We start from the raw sequence: 19,418 nt of genomic DNA on the forward strand, positions 1-19,418 counted from the left end.
AAGGAAACTAAAAAGCAGGGGTGAAGGAGAAGGTATCCATGTGGGGTGATGGTAAAAAAAAAAAAAAGTAGGGAGAGTCAGGAGTGGATAGAACCTGGAGAATGAAGAAGTGGCTTTTCTGGGCATTTCCCTTAAAATCAAGTTTCTCAAAGAAACAAGCCAATCAGTGGATAGGGTTACAGCAACAGAGTATATTTTCACTGTGAGAAGATCAGGAATGAAGTAAATTTTCAGAGTGAGAAGAATTCTGTGGCATTTTAGAGAAAGTCCAGAGGAAATTACCCGATGAAAAGATACCTTTTACCGATGTAAATCTGTACCTTCTCTACAAGTTTTTATTTTAGAGAATGCTTGGGGTACCAAGAGTTTAAAGGACTTCCTGAGGATCACAGAGCCAGGAGATCTCAGAGGCAGGACCTAACCCCAATTCTTCCAGCCTTGGAAGTCCAGCTTGCCATTTAATGTGTCATACTTCCTCATTATATAATAATTGTATCATATAAAATGCAATATGGATTGAATTTCATTTCTTCAGTAATATTATCTATTTTTAATAGTTATTATTGAATAATAATTCCTTTCTTCAATGTCTTCTGACCTCGGACTCAAACACGTCTATTAATTATTATTATATATGATTATAATTTTGAATTATAACCAAAGGAATTTGTCAGCTTTTTTATTTTTTCTTCAATTCCAGATAGTTTTACAAATTATTATATATGGTATCTTTTGAGATGTGACATTGTAAGTCCCTCCTCTTTTTTCATAATTATCCTTAATATTCTTGTCTATTTCTTCCTTCATGTAATTTTAAAAATATAATCTCTCTTCCCTTTTTTTCCAATTTCTAATAAAGAGGTGCTTTTCTCCTTATCAAGGCCAACCTTCCACATGCATACTTAACCCTGTCAATGTCTATTACCAAACATCAAAAAGAACAACAGAAAAAAAAATCCCTAAAAGCAAAACCAAAAATATTTCCAAATATATAGCAGAACACAAAAAGAAAGTTCCACATGAAACTGAATCTTAATATCCAGCTGCCTGCCTATTTTTAAGAAATACAAAATAAATTTTACGTATCACTTTCAAAACTTTCCTTCTTTTCTGTACTACTTTCTTTTCCTTTACTAGGAAGGAAGCAGTTTCAAAGAAGAAAAGTGAGTGTATATGTGTGTGTGTGTGTGTGTGTGTGTGTATGTGTATGATATAACATGTGAAATATATTATAGATATAACATGTTTGTGAAATATATATTATAAACACAACACATGAAATATAGATATAATATATGTGAAATATGTTATAAATATAATATGTGTGGAATATATTATAAATATCATATATGTGATGTATATGTTAAAAGCATTATATATATGTGAAATAATACAAATATTTTACATATATATATATATATATATATATATATATATATATATATGAAAGTTAAAATGATTGGACATGGCAATTGACTGGATATATATTCAATTTTTTTCTTTGACACTGCTTCCTTCCTTAATCCCTCACACCAGGACTATTGAACTAGCTGGTTTGCTGAATCTCTCTGCTTCAAGGTTCTTCCTACTCTATTCCATCTTCCAATCAACTGTCAAATTAATCTTCCTAAAGCACAGGTCTGCATGTAATTCTCATCTTCACCTTCCCTACACACCATTCAATAAATTCCTGTGACTTCCTATTACCTCCAACCTCAAATATAAAATCCTCCATTTTGTTTTTAAGACTCTTCATAGCCCAGTTCCTTCCTGTTATTTCACTCTTCTGAAACCTAGCTCCCTTCAACAAACTCTATGATTTATCCAATCATAGATAAATCCTCCTTGAATGGGCTTCCTTCCCTTTGATTCACTGGCTATCCAGGCCTGGATCTCTCTCCCCCACCATCTCTGTCTTCTTTCTCCAGCTTCTTTTAGCTTCCTTTAAGTTCCTTTTGGGTCCTGTCTTCTGCAAGAATTTTTTCCTAATTCTCCTTAATCCTAGTACCCTCTAACCTCAAATTATGCTGGATATACTTTTCTTTAATATATATTTCTCTCTAGGCTGTCTCCTCCATTAGACTGGGAGTTCCTTGTTTGCTGGGATTATTTTTTGTCTTCCCACCTCTATTGCTTTGCAGATAGGAAGCATTTAATAAGTGCTTGTTGAAAACTTAATTTGACTTCCTTGTGCACTTCCTCTGTTCTTTTCTATGAATTTTTAAAGTTACAATGGATCTTGTTTTATTTGGCATCATTTTTGCTACTCTCTTTACCCCCACCTCCAATTAAATCATGAGAAAAAAAGATAAAAATACCTTGTAACAAATAAGGATAGTCATGAAGAATGAAAGCATACAATGACCATGTAAAAAAATATGTTTCTGTATTTTGAGTCCATCCATAATCTCTCTCTGTCAGGAGTTGGACACAATGCTTCATCATATGTCCTCGTGACATCATTGATCATTGCATTGTTCTCAGCTCTCAACTTCTCCAAAATTGTTTTTCTTTACAATGTTGCTGTCTTTGTATAAAGGTGTTCTATTTCTTTTCTGTTTACTTCATTCTATGTCAGTTCATACTATCCAGGAATTTTTGAAAACATTATGTTCACCATTTCTTAGAAAATAATATTTCTTTTACATTCATTTGTCACAATTGCCTAGTTGTTTGAGGCAATCTAAAATACTGCCTTAGATTTTACAATTTTGCTTTTCTTTCCTCCTCCCTTTTTAACCTTTTCAGGAAATTTGTTTTGCTTGAGACTGTTCCCTCTATATTTTGCTCCCTCCTACTTCCTGTTCTTAGTGCCTCTGTTCTTACTTTTTTCTCTATTTAGTTTGATGTAATTTTACATCAGATTCTCTGTGTGTCCGCCCTCCTCTATTCACTTAAGATAACTGAGATCTCCCTTCTTTACTTCATGTTTAATGACCTCACATATTCAATTATGAGAAAAAACAAATTTCAGCTCCTTATTCTTCCTTTCTATACTGTTGTAATCCTTTTACCTCACTCCCTTTCTCTTCTTAAAATCCTGAGAATGGAAACAATGCACTTCTAGGACTTTTATTTTATTTCTATGTCCTCCATAATCCACACTGAGAACATTAAGGTTCTTTTTTTTTTATTACTATATCTTTTTATTTACAAGACATATGCATGGGTAATTTTTTCAACACTGACTCTTACAAAACCTTTTGTTCCAAATTTTCCCTTTTTTCCCCCCCACCCTCTCCCCTAGATGGCAGGTAGTCCAAAACATATTAAATATGTTAAATTATAGAACATTAATGTTCTTAAATGACATTTTTTCTTTTCCCTCTATTTTAATGTCAGAACTGTCTCATCATACATGTTATTCCTTATTGTTCAAGAATAACTTCTATTTCTGTGAACTTTTGTGTTTATATTTCAAAATTTCTGTCCAGTTCTGATCTTTTCATTAGAAATGTCTGAAAGTCCTCTATTCCTTTATGGATACATTTTTCCTGTTACTCCCTACTTCCATTGGATTATAATAAAATTTTCAGGGAATGTTATTCTCAGTTGTATACGTGCATCTTTTTGTCTTGCCTTCTTGCATTGACATAGATCCCTGGAGGTTACTGGATCTGTGGCTATCTGGTTATACTAGGAGGCTGCCCTTGCTGACAGTGGCTTTACTAATGGGCCTTTTTTGGCTTGATGAGTGCTGTATCTTGTTCAGTCCTAAAATTGGAATAAAAACTTGATGTGTGTAATCCAAGTCCCAAAGCCCACCAGGACTCTTTCCCTATTTTAGGATATCAATGTCCCACACTACAGGAGTTGTCAAGAATGGGAGAGAAGTGAGTTTTGTCTCTTCCTTCTCTTTGGCTTTTGAGTGCTTCTAGCTTCCAGCTTTGAAGGAAAAGACGGACAATCTCAATCCCACTTGCTGAAGGGAGAATAAGACTCTGGGAAGAAGGCAATATGAGAAGAGTCAGCAGTGTCCATCAATCAGAGACTTTAGAGAATTTTCAGAGATCTAGAACTCTCTTTGGGTTGAGCTGAGTTATTTCACTCCTAATATGAGAGCTGCTTTACTCGGTATTGTCTGGTACATATTAATTCTTTGTATATCTTCTCTGATTTCAATTTCACTACTGATTTGGAAATGCTACTCACTATTTGTGCACATTATAGAGGCAAAGAGAATATGAGGTTTTAAAGGGGTTTGGTTGTGGAATTTAGAAGTCAATAGTTCCTATTTAAAATAATTATTTTTGCTAACTAGATGCTAGTTTGGTTATTTGTGGTTTGTCCAGGATGTGGGTGGGAGGGGAGATGTCCGATACAATTTTCCATTAACTCAAACTCTCTTTTTACTACTACCATGTCTATCTATAAGCACTTTCAAACCCAAGTACCCATCTATTTCTCTTCAAGATGATGATGGGTGAGACCTGACCCCCAAATGGGGGGCATAGGAGCTTACCTGTTGATCGAATCATGGCTGAGCAGATAAAGGGGCTTATCTTCAAGGAAGTGAGGCAGAGGAAGGTATATTATCAATTTTGTAAAAAAGTTTTATTTCAGTCAAAAAACATTGATTTTCTTTTCCATTCTCTCCACCCCATTTTAAAAAGAAAAAGAAAAATCATACCCATTTAAGAAATATGCATAGTCAAACAAAACAAAGTCCCATGATGGCATGTCCAAAAATGTTTGTCTCATGCTACTTCTTGAGTCCATTTTCTCTTTATTAAGAAGGGAGTAATTGATCATAGGGTTGGTCATGTTGTAGAGTAGAGTTCTCATGTCTTTCACAGTTATTTGATGTTATAGTATAAGTTGATGTCCTGGTTCTGCTTACTCTATTTTTTATCACTTCACACAAATGTTCCGAAGTTTTTCAGAAATTGTCCATATTGTCTTAGTGCACCATAGTACTCCATTACATTCACATACCATAATTGTTTTTAGCCATATACCAGTTGATAGGAAGCCATTTAGTTTCTAGTTCTTTGCCAGGATAAAAAAAAAAAACAAAAAAAAACAAAAGATGCTACAAAGATTTTTTTGTACATGATGGTCTCTTTTCCCTTTTTCTTTGATTTCTTTTGTGTATAATGTCTTGTAATGGAATTGCTTGGTCAAAGGGTATATGTACAGTTTGGTGAATCTTTGAGGATAATTCCAAATTACTTTCTAAATTGGTTGGAATGGCTTAAAGGTCCACCCACAAATCATTAGTGGGTGTTTGCTACAACTATTGCAACATTTGTCACTTTCCATTTTTTTCCATCTTTGCCAATATGATGGCCATGAGGGGAATTATTAGTAATTTGAAGCATTTTTTAAAAAATAGCTGTTAGTTGTATTTCTTCCTTTGAAAACTGCCTGTTTATATCCTTTGACCATTTATCATTGGGGAGCATATTATTGGATGGATGTCCCCTTCTTATTTAATTTATGGCGTTTTTTTCCTCTGAGAATCTCCAATTATATTTTGTAGGTTTTCTGTGAGAAATGGATATTACAGCTGTTAGCTGTTTTATGGATGGTCAAATTAAGATTGGTTAAATTGTACATTGATGGTCAAGAATACATTATGAAAAATATTGAAAAATTTCATTTAAAATAAATTAAACAAAACTATGGAAATTAATGGAAGTGCCCATCTATTGGTTATTGGCTAAGCAAATTATGATATAAAAATGCAAAGGAATGCTATTGATCCATTAAAGTATGATAAAATTAATGATTTCAGGGAAAATTAGAAAGACCTGAGTGAACTGATAGAGTCAAATGAACAGAATCTGGAAAACAATTTATATAATAACAATAACATTATAAATAAAGACATAAGAATTCTGATGAATGAGAAGAAATCAATACAATGATTAGTCCAGAGTACTGAAGATGCTGCCTATTCCTCCTGACTGATGATGGACTCAAAATGCAGATTGAGAATTTCCTTTTGTTGATTACCAATGTTTTGTCACAAGAGTATTTTTAATTTTTTTTCTTTTTGTTCATTTAGGAGTCAGTAGGAAGGAAGGAATATAAATTATTCTTAATTGATAATACATTTTTAAAACTGCATATTACTCCACATTGATATTTCTGATGATATGCAGTTATCAATTCATTCTCTCCATCCTTATATTCCTTGTTAAAAAAATTATGAACTTAACAGATACCAAATAAAATGTCATTTCCATATACAAAGTAGAATAGAAAAGGAGAATTATACATGAAAACTGAGATTCCTGTTGTGTAGCATTTTTTAAAAATATAGTACCTTTCCATATATATATATATATATATATATATATATATGAATGTATATGTTAAAAATGAAAATTTTAATTTTCTTAAAAAAATACAACTTTCTGAATTGTTCTATACGTCTCTGATTTTTGCTGGCCTTTCTTCTTTCCTTTTATGTGTACTTAAAAAAAGTTTCAGTGAAAAAGAAAAAAAGCACTTCTAATAAGTCTTTTTTCTTTCTGTTTTGGCTACTCTATTTCCATCCCCATCTCTTTCTCAGGCTACCCCGAGATTGAAAAAAAGGAAAGAAAAAGGAAAAAAAAAAAGCTAAGCTCTCACAATAAATATGCATAGTTAAGCAAAAAAAAAAAAAAAAAAAATTCCACCTTGGATGTGTCCAAAGCTATATATCCTATTATGCATCTTGGGTCCATCACCTTTCCTAATTCACTTACATTGATAGGAAAGTTACAATAGATCTGGTTCCTTAAAAGGAAAAATTAAAATAATAAAGGTTAATCTTTATTTGTCTAATTTTCTCATTTGGTAATTCAGAAAGTTAATTTAGTTTTTAACCTTCAATAATATGTCTAATGTAAAATTTATTTGTATCTTTTTGAAAAAAAAAAAAACCTTCCATACATCTTTTTTAAAAATTTCCTTTGAGTGAAGTGAGCAGAAACAGAAAAACATTGTATAGCAATATTTTACAGTGTTCAAGTGCAAGACAGTTCCAAAGCATTCATGTTGAAAAATTTTATCTACACTCTGACAAAGAACTTATGGCATCTGAATGCAGACTGAAGTATATTATTTTTCACTTTTATTTTTTTTTGCATTTTTTTCTCTTTTGCATCTTCTTTCACAACATGACTAATATGGAACTATGTTTTTGCATGATTGCACATGTATCTACTTGTTTGTCACCTCATCGAGAAGGGAGAGGAAGAAAGAAAATTTGGAAGTCAAAATTTTTAAAAATATAATAATATCATATATTGGATTTCTTGCTGTCTAGGGGAGAAGATAGGAGAAAGAAGGGAGAAAAATTTAAAATACAAGGTTTTGCAAGGATAAATGTTGAAAACTATCTTTGCATATATTTTGAAAATAAACTATTATTTTAAAAAATAAAATGAATCAAGGAAGAAAAAAATAATGCTAAAGATTATCTTTACATAGGATGGGGGGAAATGCTATTTTAAAATTGTTTTGAACTTCTTGTTAAAAAACTTCCTTATATAGTAATTTATAAATTTATATACTTCAACATTTTAAGAACCACTTTATTTTTCTGAGTATCTCTACTGCTGAGTCATTTGTATTTTTGGCTGCTGTATCCCATTGTTGAGTCTTAATACTTGAAATTTATAGAACTTTAAAATTCCCAGGGCTTTTCATATCTAGCCACACCTTTCCTTTCTAAATTTATGAACTTGCTTTTGGAATCTGTGTGGTGATTTACATTTGCCCTTACTAAATCCATTTATATTAAGTTCAGCCCATTTATTTTAGCCTGTTGAGATCCTTTTTAGATCAGACTCTGCCTTTCAATCTGTGGGCTCTCTTTCCCAGCTTCATTTCATCTACAGATTTGATTTGTAGGTCATCTATGCCTTCATTTAAGTCACTGATAAAAATGTTGAACAGCATAAAGTCAAAACAGACAGATAACTGGGCCATTCAGTTAGCTTAAGTTCTCCTTGTAAAATGAAGGGGATGGACTAAAGGTTCTATCCAGTCTAAGGTTGTCCAATTCTCCCCATCTCTGAAGCTGTGTACTCAGAATTTACACAAGGTTTATTGATATCTACATGTATAACTGAGACTCAAAGAAGAATTTCATGATCCATCAATATTTGTGCCCTCTCTATTCTTTGGTTTCTGTCTATGGCTACAATTCTTAGTGTTTTCAGTTTTGCTATTTCTATTTGTAGGCTGCTTTTGCTCAAAATAGATCTTCTAAGTTTTATACATTCAGGTTGTTTCCAAATAGTCACTTCTTGAAGCACATAGTTAGACAACAAAATTATACGTATATAATTATAACATGATATGTGATTATATTTATTTTGCTCAGCTTTTTTGGGCTCATCCTGGCAGTTCTACACACACAGCAGGTATTTGAATTTTCCTTAGTCATATGTCCCCCACACATAAAGATCTTAGCTTTCCAGAATTTCAAAAAGTTTAGCTGTAGTGCTAGGATGCTGACTAAACTCCCAGACTCAAAAAAATATATATATTATCAACATTTCTCTTGACAAGTACAAACAGGGGTGTGCTGGAACCAGATCATTTAGGTTCCTGAAAGCCATTGTTAAATTTTCATTCTTGATATTTACAGCATTGAAAACATTAATTGCTACAAGTCATGGCTTGATGTATTGCTTTACTGGTTGTCTTTAAGAAAATGATAGAGAAAAACATCAGTACATATTAAACTTAAAAATGAGTTAAGCACACATTTTTTCCAAATATCTTACTGTTAAACATTTACCAGCTTACCCTTGATAAAAATATTCAATATGTATATGTGCAGATATATAAATATACATGAAGACATATGTCTAAGAGAAAATAAAGTTAGAAAAATGGACAAAATGATAAAACAAAATATTGCAAATTATTGTACAAGTCCATAAAATTTCTATTTACTTATTGTTAACCCTAATAAAAAGATATATATATATATATATATATATATATATATATGTTACATTTAACACAGTAATGCTAACATCATCTTCTTTGCTTTCATATCCCTTCTGACCTTATATATGTATTTAGCATGAATTGTTATCATTATTGTCTTTAGGTAGTATAGTTAGAATTTATATATTTTTTGGTTCTCATTTCTTCATCTATAGTACTTCATATAAGTATTCCATATGGTTTTGAATGCTACATATTTATAATTTCTTATGCAATAATAGTCCAATCCTTGATATTCATAAATTATAATTTGTTCAACCTTTCTCCAATCTTGGGGTGTCTAGTTTGTTTCCTTTTTTTTGTAATCGAAGTGCTGTTAGCAATATTTTAGCATAATTTACTAGTACCTTTTTGGGGGTAAAATGCACGATTGGGTACATTGGGTAAACATGTCTTTTCCCCTAAGTCTTATTGTACAATTCTATATTGCTTTCCAACAATCAAGGTGCATTTCTACTAGCCACATAATAATATTGTTTATTAACAGCCACCTTGCAGTGAATTATTGATGACCTTTGGATGCTCAAGGACATAACAATACTACTTAGCAGGCCAGGAAATTAAGGTCTGAGTTGAGACTTTGTGGTCTAGGGCTTTGTGAAGATCTTTATCTATTGATATTCTGCCTTGACTTCATTCCCCAGTGGTTAACATTTCCACCTCCTCTTATTCTCCTGATGAGAATAAAACTGAACTCCCATTGTCAAAGAACAAACAATTTTTCCAGATGTCTTCTTCCTCACCTCCATTTACCTTAACTCTACCAGAAACTTTAAAAAAAAATTTTTTTTTGAAAAAACAGTAAGAAAAAAGAAAAACAGAAAAGGAATACAAAGCAAAAGAGAACATTGTCATGTGTCCAGCAAAACATCAGGGAGGATTCAAATTATATAACAACAAATTACAAGATCTAGAAAATATTTATATTAGGAGAAAAATTATATTCATGAATGTTCACTTTTCTTAACTTCCTGGTAAATTGTTCTTTGGTTCTCTGCTGGCCCCTTGTTTACTTTATTCTTTTTTCCCCCCCTTTCATCTCTTCCCTACTCACAAGCAAGCTACAATTAAGAAAAGATATATTTATGTAGATATAGGTAGATATAGACATACACACACAACACACAAACTCCTCATACACACACACATCTTTCCTATCCCTGCTGCTTTTTTAATTAAATTCTGCTCCATATCTTGCCTATTACTTAAACTCTCCCCACCCAAGAATTCCTCCCTTGGCTTCTTCCCGCCCCCTTTGCTTCCCTATTCACCCATCACTCCTCCCTTACTTCTTTATAGATTTTGGAGGGTGTTATATCCTTCATTGTCTATATGTAATATTACCTATTTAACCCACTCCTGATTTGAGTAGGTTTTCAGAACTGCAAATCCCCTTACCCCCTCTAATGCCTCTGTGTCCATTCTTTCTCTGCACCTCATTTGTATAACATGATTATTATTTTTACCTTAATACTGTCAAACTTTCTTTTCAGCTACCTTATTATTGATGTGAATATTAAACATATAATATAAATATATAAAATATAAATAAATTGTCCATGTTTAAACAGTTTGTCCATGTTAAGTTCCTTAAAAGTGATCTTTCAAATTGGCTCTTCTATGTTAAATTTTCTGTTAAGTTTGGGTTTGTTTGATAGAAAGTCCTGAAAATCTGCAAGTTCATTGAATGTCCTTTTTTTTTCCTCATTCAAAATTATATAATTTTGCTGGATGTGATATTTTGCTGCAGGCCTAGTTCTTTTGCTTGGCTATAGATATGACTTCAAGACCTGAGGTCTTTTATTGTAGCTGCTGCTAAGTCTTGCATTATTCTAGCTCCAATGTATTTGAATTGTTTTTCCATTGTTTCTTACAAAATTTTCTCTTTGATCTAGGAGTTTTAAAATTTGGCAGTAATATTCCTGTGTTTTCCACAAATGATCTCTTTTGTGGATTTTTTCTAATTGTCTCCAGAACAATTTTCTTGGATTATTTCCTGCATTATTGTGTCAAACTTCTCTTTTTGGTCATATCTTTCTAGCAGTCCAATTATTCTTATATTTTCTCTTCTTAATATATTTTCCATATCTGTTGTTTTTCTTATATTTCAAATTCTGTTCTATTTTTTCATTCTTTATAATCTGTTTTTATTATTTTTGGTGTCTCATAGCTTCACTGGCTTCCCTTTGCCCAATTCTAATTTTCAAAGCATTGTTTTCGTCTTTGAGACTCTGTACTTCTTTTTTCTAGTGATTAACTTTTTCATAATCTTGTTTTTCTTTAATGGTTTTTATTTTTATTTCTACTTTCAAAGCTAGCATGTTTTTCTTCTGTCTGAATTTCCTTCTGAATTGTTCTCTTCTGTGCATTTCAAAGGCAACTTTTTACCCCCTTTTTGGGGGGCAGGTCACTATTGCTAGCCTCCCCCAAATGAAAAAACAATGACTACCTTGTAATAACTATAATCGAGCAAAACAAATTTATACAGTGACCATGTCTGAATATGTATGTGTCTTTTTGTATCTTGAGTCTGTTATATATCTCATGGTTCCTCTGGAGTTGTAGTTGATCATCACTTAAAGTTGTATTTCTTTATAACATTTTTGCTATTGTATTTTCTTCATAACATTATTGCTGTTTCTTTATAACATTTCAAAGAATCAAATTATTCTTCTGATTCTGCTCACTGTACTCTGCATCCATTCATTACAATTTTTCCAGGGTTCTGTGAAAGTTCAATTATTTCTTAGTTTCTGGGTGTTACCTTAGTTTCTAATTCTTTGCTACAACAAAAGGTGCTACTATATATGTGTGTGTGTGTGTGTGTGTGTGTGTGTGTGTGTGTATGTATTCTTGTACAAATAAATACTTTTTTTTTCTTTGATCTCTTTGGCACATAAGTCAAAAAGTGGAATTGTTGAGTTAAAGTGTTTGCACAGCTTAGTGACTTTTGGGGTATCCATCAAAATTGCTTTCCAGAATTGTTGGTGTAATTCATAGCTCACTAGATTGAAGAATGTGGGGGTGAGGGTCTAATGTGTATGAAACCTGGAAAGGTAGGGGCACCTAGTTTATGAAAGATTTTGAATGCTAAACAGATGATTTTGTACTTGATCTTAGAAGTGATTGGGAGCCACTGGAGTTTATTGAGTAGGAAAGAAGGGGATTGACATGGTCAGACCTGCAGCTTAAAAAAGTCACTTTAGTGGCTGATTGAAACATTGATTGGAGTGGGGAGAGACAAAGCAGGCAGACTCACAGTAGGCTGTGAAGGAAATCAAAAATGCAGGAGGATTCCCTCTAGTTCTTACTCCCTCTCTAAGATCTCCCTTTACATAAAAGCAAATGGTAAAAGAGAAGGAATGTGAGCATACCAGTGGTTTATAACTGAAGCAATCTGCTTCCATTCCTTTGACCTTCTTTTCTCCCCTTAACCAGATCCTAATCACTGTATTCTATCTTGTCTTTTCCCCTCTTTTAATAGTGACTTCAGGATCTATATTCTGAAGATGAAATTTATCTTGGTTTGGACCTCTTCACTTGCCAGAATTATTCTACCTCCCCAACACCCTCCTTTTTCCTATTCCAAACTATTTTCTGATTGAATTGTTTATATATATATATATATATATATATATATATATAATTTGTACATGAAACTCCATGTGTGTATGTATGTTTATGTATATATGTGTTTACTCCTCATTTATCCAGTCCAGATAAGAAAGAGATACATGTAATGCTCACTCCTCTATTTGATGTATTGTTGATGTAGGACTGCACTCAGCTTAGCCAGGTAAATTATTTTTAGACTTTAGTAGCTTTCCTTTATCTTTTGGATTAATGTATCCCAAGCTTTCTGCTACCAGGTCCTATTGTGGTCCTAACTGGACTCCTTGGTACTTGAACTCTTTCTTTCTGGCTATTTGCATTCTTTTTTAATTTGACTTGGAAGCTCTGAGTTTTGTTTATGGCATCCCTGGGACTTTTCTTTTCAGGATTCTTTTCTGGAATTGTTCTATTGGTTCTTTCCGTCTTTAACTTTTCCTTGGACTTTTAATGGATCTGGATGATTTTCATTCATGACTTCTTGAAATATAATGTCCAATTACAGTTAATAACTGATAATTTTTATAATCTTTTTTTGGGGAGCCTATTTCTTGGATCTCTGCTTGCAGTTTTTTTTATTTAAAGCTTTTTACAAAACATATGCATGGGTAATTTTTTAACATTGACCCTTGCAAAACTTTTTGTTCCAAATTTTCCCCTCCTTCCTCCCACCCCCTCCCCTAGATGACAGGTAGTCCAATACATGTTAAATATGCTAAAATATATGTTAAATCCAATATATGTATACATATTTATATAGTTATCTTGCTGAGCAAAAAAAATCAGTTCTAGAAAGAAAAAAAAAGCTGAGAAGGAAAACAAAATGCATCTGCTTGCAATTTTAATGCACTTATCCCTTTTCTTGATCAATCTCTGGATTTGTAATAATTTTTGAAACTAGTTTTCTTTGATTTTCTCATCTCCCCAGACTTAACTCTTGAATTTGAACTTTCTTTGTGCCAACGCAGGCTCTTTTTAAGTGAGGTGATCAGTTCTGCTTGGTCTCATTTTTCTTTCCCTCATCTTATTATTTTGCTAACATTTGTAGAACTATGTCCAATAACATCAAGGAAGAGGATCAGCAATCTATTTCCTCTGCCCCCTCAGACTTCTAAGATTTAGAGCTGAAAGAACATTAGAGATTATCTAGTTCAACCTTTTCATTTTACCGATAACAAAATTGAGACCAAAAGAAGGGAAGGAACTTGCACAACTTGGGTCTCCTTTGCCTTCCAGTACACTACCCTAACTGCTATTAATTCTGGTGGTCCGGAAGTTTTAAAGTTTGGCTCAGAATAATCCTTGGGCATGGCTTTTGAGTGTGAAAGCGTTGTTTGGGGAAACAGCCTCAGAGATGTGCTCCCCGGAGGAGTGATTCCCCCTTAGAATTGTGTCCAGCTTTGGGACTGTCCCTTAGTCCCAACAGAAAAGTACAGACCCCTGTTGTTCTTCCTAGGGACACATCCACATGACCTGTCCTTCAGGCCAGTGCAGAGGCAGCAGCCCTCAGGAAGATGTGTACATAACAGATAAGCAGGAATAATACTGACCAAACAAAACTCCTTATGTTTCTATAGCACTTCAAGGTTTGCCAAGTGCTTTCCTCATAACAACCCTGTAAGACAGTTAATGCAAACATTATTATCACTGCTGTACAGATAAAGAAGCTGAGAGCTTTAATGATTTGCTCATGTCAGACTGGGAAATCTCTTGTCCTACCCCCTAACCCAGCGCTCTTTTTTCCTCTTTGTCCTTTTCTCTCTTCTCTCTTTCCCTCACTCTATCACCCTCTCTTTTTCCTTCTGTCTGTTTCTGTGTGTCTGGTTCTCTCTCCTCCACCTTTCTCTTTCTAAAAAAAAAACACCTTTAAAAAAAAATTAAAATAGAGTTAGCAAATAAACAAGATTTAAACAGAGCAGGAGTCTCCCTAAAGTAGTAATGCTAGTTTGTTTGCAGCAAGGAGATGGGAGAAAGAGTAGAAAGCAAATAATCTGACCATGTCTTATAGGGCAACAAACAGGTACAAATGTCCAGATCGTTCCTGAAGCGAGTCAACAAACCAACCAAGGCTCTAACTGCTCATGATTATATTTCACTTGAGGGAGCAATCCTCTTTCTTCCTGACCATAGACTCATATCTGGTGCTCCTTTCCTTGCCCATCTTTCTTTTCCTCCAAGAACAAAAGTTTCTGGATTTCTCTACACTGATATTCTGTTGCATTACCTCTCCCAGAATGCTAGATTAATGGCAGTTTTCAGGGTGCAATGGGGGTTGGAGAGGGAATCAGTTCTGGGAGACTCATGGGCTCCACTGGCATGCCACAGAGATCCCCAGATCTCCAGCAAAACAGTTGCTTCTTTCATCAACCTTTATATTGTAAAAGAGAAGAAAGAATTGAAATTGACAGCTTTCTTCAAATCCTGAGGAAAATCATGATTTTATTTTTTAATAGTATTTTTATAGTAATAATATTTTTATTTTTCCAATTGTGTGTAAAGATATTTTTCAACATTGATTTTTATAAGATTTTGAGTTCCAAATTTTCTCCCATTTCTTTCTTACTTCCCCCTCCCCAAGACAAAGAGCAATTTGATATAGATTATATATGTTCAATCATTTCCATATTAGTTGTGTTATGAAAGAAAAAAGCGGAACAAAAGGGAAAAAACCATGAGAGGGGAAAAAAGTAAACAAACAAAAAAGATGAAAACAATATGCTTTGATCAGCATTCAAAAGAAGCATAGAACTATGTCACAATGAGGGATGCCTGGAGAACCTAGAGACTCAATGTAAAGATATTACCTTGATTAGGATATCTTGAAGACCCCTTCGTTCAAGAAATTATGAAAATGTTTTTGTCTTTATAGTTATTGCCATTTGATGAAAATGAACCATCAAAATAAATTTCAAACTTGTTTTTCCATAGGAATTTAAACACTACTGGACAGAACTGAGAGGAACTACCCTTTTTTTTTACATCGACAAAAAAAATCCAACGGTGAGTACCTTATTTTACAGATTATGTAATAATTGTTAATGATAATAGTAAATTTATAAAGCTTTTTACATAATCTCGTTTGAGCTTCACAATTCTTGTGTGCTATTATTGCTCCATTTTACAATTGAGGAAACAGCCTAGACGAGTTTACATGGCTTCCCCAAGAGTTATAAGTGCATAAAGCAGATCTTTATGACTCTAAATTCAGCACTCTGTAGTTAAGCCAGAAATATGGAGTATGGAAAGGACTCCTGTAAGGGATCATGGGCTAGAATTTACCCTTTGTGTCCCCTAACTACCTAATGTAGCTTTTTGGTAGTTGCATTGTTAAACCATACAGCATGGTTTAACTTTTCATCTCAACTTTTCAAAAGATTTATTCTCTTTGCTGATATAGGTTGTAAGACTTCTATTCCTTAATAGACATTTTGTAAGTCAAACTTGTTTTTGGAGGAGAATTCAAGTAAATTCAGTAAACATTTATTAAATGTTTATTATATGTTAGGCACTATGTCTAGCTACATGAATGAGAGAAGGTGAGAAAAAATATTGTATATGTTTTCTAGGAACTTATAATTTGGTAGAGGAGATAAGACATGCCCAGAGAAGTATAATGAAAGCTAAAATATGCTAAGGGCCAAAGAGGGATTTTAAATTTAGGGTCTTTTTCTTTTTAATATTCTTACCACTATTTTTCTTTTTTTTCCCTTGTAAATCTTTTTATGTTTATTGAAACACCAGCATATAATACCATGGTGTGGTGCTTTTTTCACTTTCTGCAGCTTAAATGAAATATTATTTGACCTAAGTTAAAATAGAAAACCCAGAAAATAATGGAATTTCAGCATAAATTTCTAACAGCAAAAATTGAAATTATTTTTTTCAGTTTCATCTTTCAGTATGTTATTACTCTGGATGCTCATGTTTTTGTCCTGGAATTAGCCATTGAATACTTTGTCTTAATGATAGTGTACATAATAAAATTAACTAAAACAAATAAGGATAATATAAGCAATTGGTCCACACTTTTCACCGAAGTGCTTGGAAGAGCCCCTATTTGGTTATTTTCAGCCACTACCATGTCATTGTTGACTTCTATCCTTGTTTGATTTAAAATGAAGGTTTTTAGAGTTTCCAGTGTAACTGGTTTCCTTTGTAATCTTGTGTACTTAATTTTATGCACTTAATAATATTATTCTGAAAAGGGATCCATATGTTTTATCAGACTGCCAAATGGGTCCATCACACATACACACACAGGTGAAGAATCACAGGTCTGAACAAAGTATTGTATGAAATATCACTTGCTGTTGAGGGATGAAAGGTCTGAAAACACTTAATGAAGGAGCTAGGACTTGACCTGGCCCTAAAAGGAAAGGAAGAGAATAGTAGGAGGTGAAGAGAAAGTCCATTCTGCTAAACCTTCACACAAATTCAAACATGTTTTTAGAATGAGATTAGGAAATAGCCCAGTCTGGCTGGGAAGTGAAATGCATGAAGCTTGTTGGAAAAATGAGGCTCAAAAGTTAAGATTTAAGCCAAGTTGTGTGGAGGGGTTAACTGCCAGACTAAGGCATTTAATGGACATTATCCTATGGGCAAAGGGGAGACACAAAAGGTTATTGGCAGGTGCATTATGACTGTGCATAAATAAAATTACTCAGTAGTTGATAAATCAAACCATAGATCTTTATTAAATATGATACGCCTATGTAAGTGCCGAGGATAAAAAAAGGCAAAAGAAAAGAAAAATGAAGGATAAAAGAAAGGCAAAAATAGCGCTTGTAACCTCAAAAAGCAGGAGGGGCAGACAGCATGTAAATAGCTATGTACATATAAGATGTATACAGCCTAATGGGAGATAATCTCAGATGGAAGGCACAAACAATGGAGGGGATTTGTGGATGGAAGGGTAGAGAACAGGAAAGGCTTCTTGCAGAAGGTAGTATTTGAATCGAGTCTTGAAGGAAGTCAAAGATGCTGGTAAACAGAAAGAAGAAGGCAGCCATTGAAAGCATTCAAGGGGAGAGCTAAGGAAAAGGTATGGAGTGAGGAAATAGAGGGTCATGTACTAAGTATAGCAAATATAATGTCCTTGGACCTTGAGAATATTTGGAAGAGAATGATATGAAAAAAATCTGAAAAGGTAGGAAAGGAACAGGTTATGGAACGCTTTAAAAGCCAAACAGGATTTTATATTTCATCATGGATATAACAGGGAGCCACTGGAAGAAAAGAATATGCCATTGACCACTAATTTGGAAGACCAATGATGAAGGATGTTGCTCTCTTCCTGTTGGAGAATGGACTCAGGAGACAGAATAAGACATATCTTTTTGGATGTGATCAATGCAGGAATTTATCTTACTTGGCTATATTTGTTATTTAGGTTTTGTTTTAATGAGGGAAGGGAGAAGAAAATAAAATGTATTTTTATTAATTAAAAAAATAAAAATTTAAGAGATTGTTTAGCAGCTTTGTGAGTAAAGGATTAGAGAAGGGAGAAACAAGTCAGGAGGGTCATTTAGAAAGTCACTACTGTATCTAGGCAATAATGGAAAGGAGATTGCTACAAGATAAATTGGGGAAGTAGAATTGATAAGATAATTGATTGAGTATGAGGGTGAAACAAAGAAAAAATAAAAAAATAATATTACAGTTTTGAGTCCAAGGAACTGGGTATATGGTACTAAACTTCAACAGAAATAGGGAAATTTTGGAAGAAGGGCAAGTTTTGTGAGAAAGATCAGTTAATTTTTCACACATTGAGTTTGAAGTGTAGCGTAGGACATTCAACAGGCAGTTAGAAATGCAGAAAAAATATATAAGCATGTATCATATGCATTGATATGATAATTAAAACTGTTGGAGTACATAGCTTGTCTCTGGTTCTGTATAAGAAGGTTTTTTTTTTTTTTTAACACAAATAAAATTAGCTAATGACAGTTCTACCTAAATTAATCTACTTATTCAGTGTAATACCAAACTACCAAAAATATACTTTTTAGAGTTACAAAATATAATAACAAAATTCATCTGGAAGAACACAAGGTTGAGAATATCAAGGGGATTAATAGAAAAAAATGCAAAAGAAGGTGCCTAGAAGTACCAGACCTAAAGATACAAAGCATCAGCCATCAAAACAATTTGGAACTGGCTAAGAAATAGAATGGTAAGTCAGTGGCATAAGTTAGGTACATAAGACACAATAATCATGACTAGAGTAATCTACCATTTGATAAACTCAAAAACTCTATCTTTTGGGATAATGTTTGGATTCTTACAAAGTGATAAGCAAGTTGTCTAATTTTAGCATCATGCTTAGCAGTTCTCTAGTTCAGAGTTCACACCTTTCACACCTTTAAGAGTTCACACATTAGTTCACACATTAACGTCCGAGATTCACACGCCAGGATTCAGGATGAGATTCAAAGTTCAGTGGAGGAGATTCACAAGTCAGGAACCCACAATCCCACTCTCTTGGAGGAAGAGTCAACCTTTGAGTTCATACCCCTAAAAGAGCATATTAAAGGCAGAGCCTCAGTCAGGAGTCAGTTGAGGAGATTGAGAAGCCAGAGACTGTAGTGGGGAAGAACTGGAGATTTCAAAAGAAGAGAGGCTGAAGCTGGAAGAGGCAAAAGACTAGCAACAAGAGCTCTTGGAACCAAGGAGGGAGATAGGCCTCAAAGAAAACTAACTGGGCTATTTTGGAAGAGACAATAAAGGACTGGACTTTAATTCCTGGCTGTATTTGAGATGATTATTTACTCTGAACTGAAACTAAGGCTGCCTCCAGAAGCCCCCCAGGAAACCTGCTCCCAGAGAACCATTATATTTTATAAAAGAAGAACACT

At 33.5% G+C, this 19,418-nt stretch overlaps 1 protein-coding gene across 3 annotated transcripts in view; it reads left to right on the top strand.

Moving 5' to 3' along the window:
• The window catches only part of STAP1 (signal transducing adaptor family member 1), a 54,727-nt gene that overhangs the window by 5,100 nt on the left and 30,209 nt on the right, over positions 1-19,418 (top strand). For all 3 annotated transcript variants that reach the window (XM_012552228.3, XM_023505986.2, XM_031942749.1), the window contains exon 2: positions 15,493-15,564. In XM_012552228.3, coding sequence (XP_012407682.1) covers positions 15,493-15,564 — 72 coding nt within the window. The remainder of the gene's footprint in view (positions 1-15,492; positions 15,565-19,418) is intronic.

This window comes from Sarcophilus harrisii, chromosome 6 (assembly GCF_902635505.1).
Source record: "Sarcophilus harrisii chromosome 6, mSarHar1.11, whole genome shotgun sequence".
Lineage (NCBI taxonomy): Eukaryota > Metazoa > Chordata > Mammalia > Dasyuromorphia > Dasyuridae > Sarcophilus > Sarcophilus harrisii.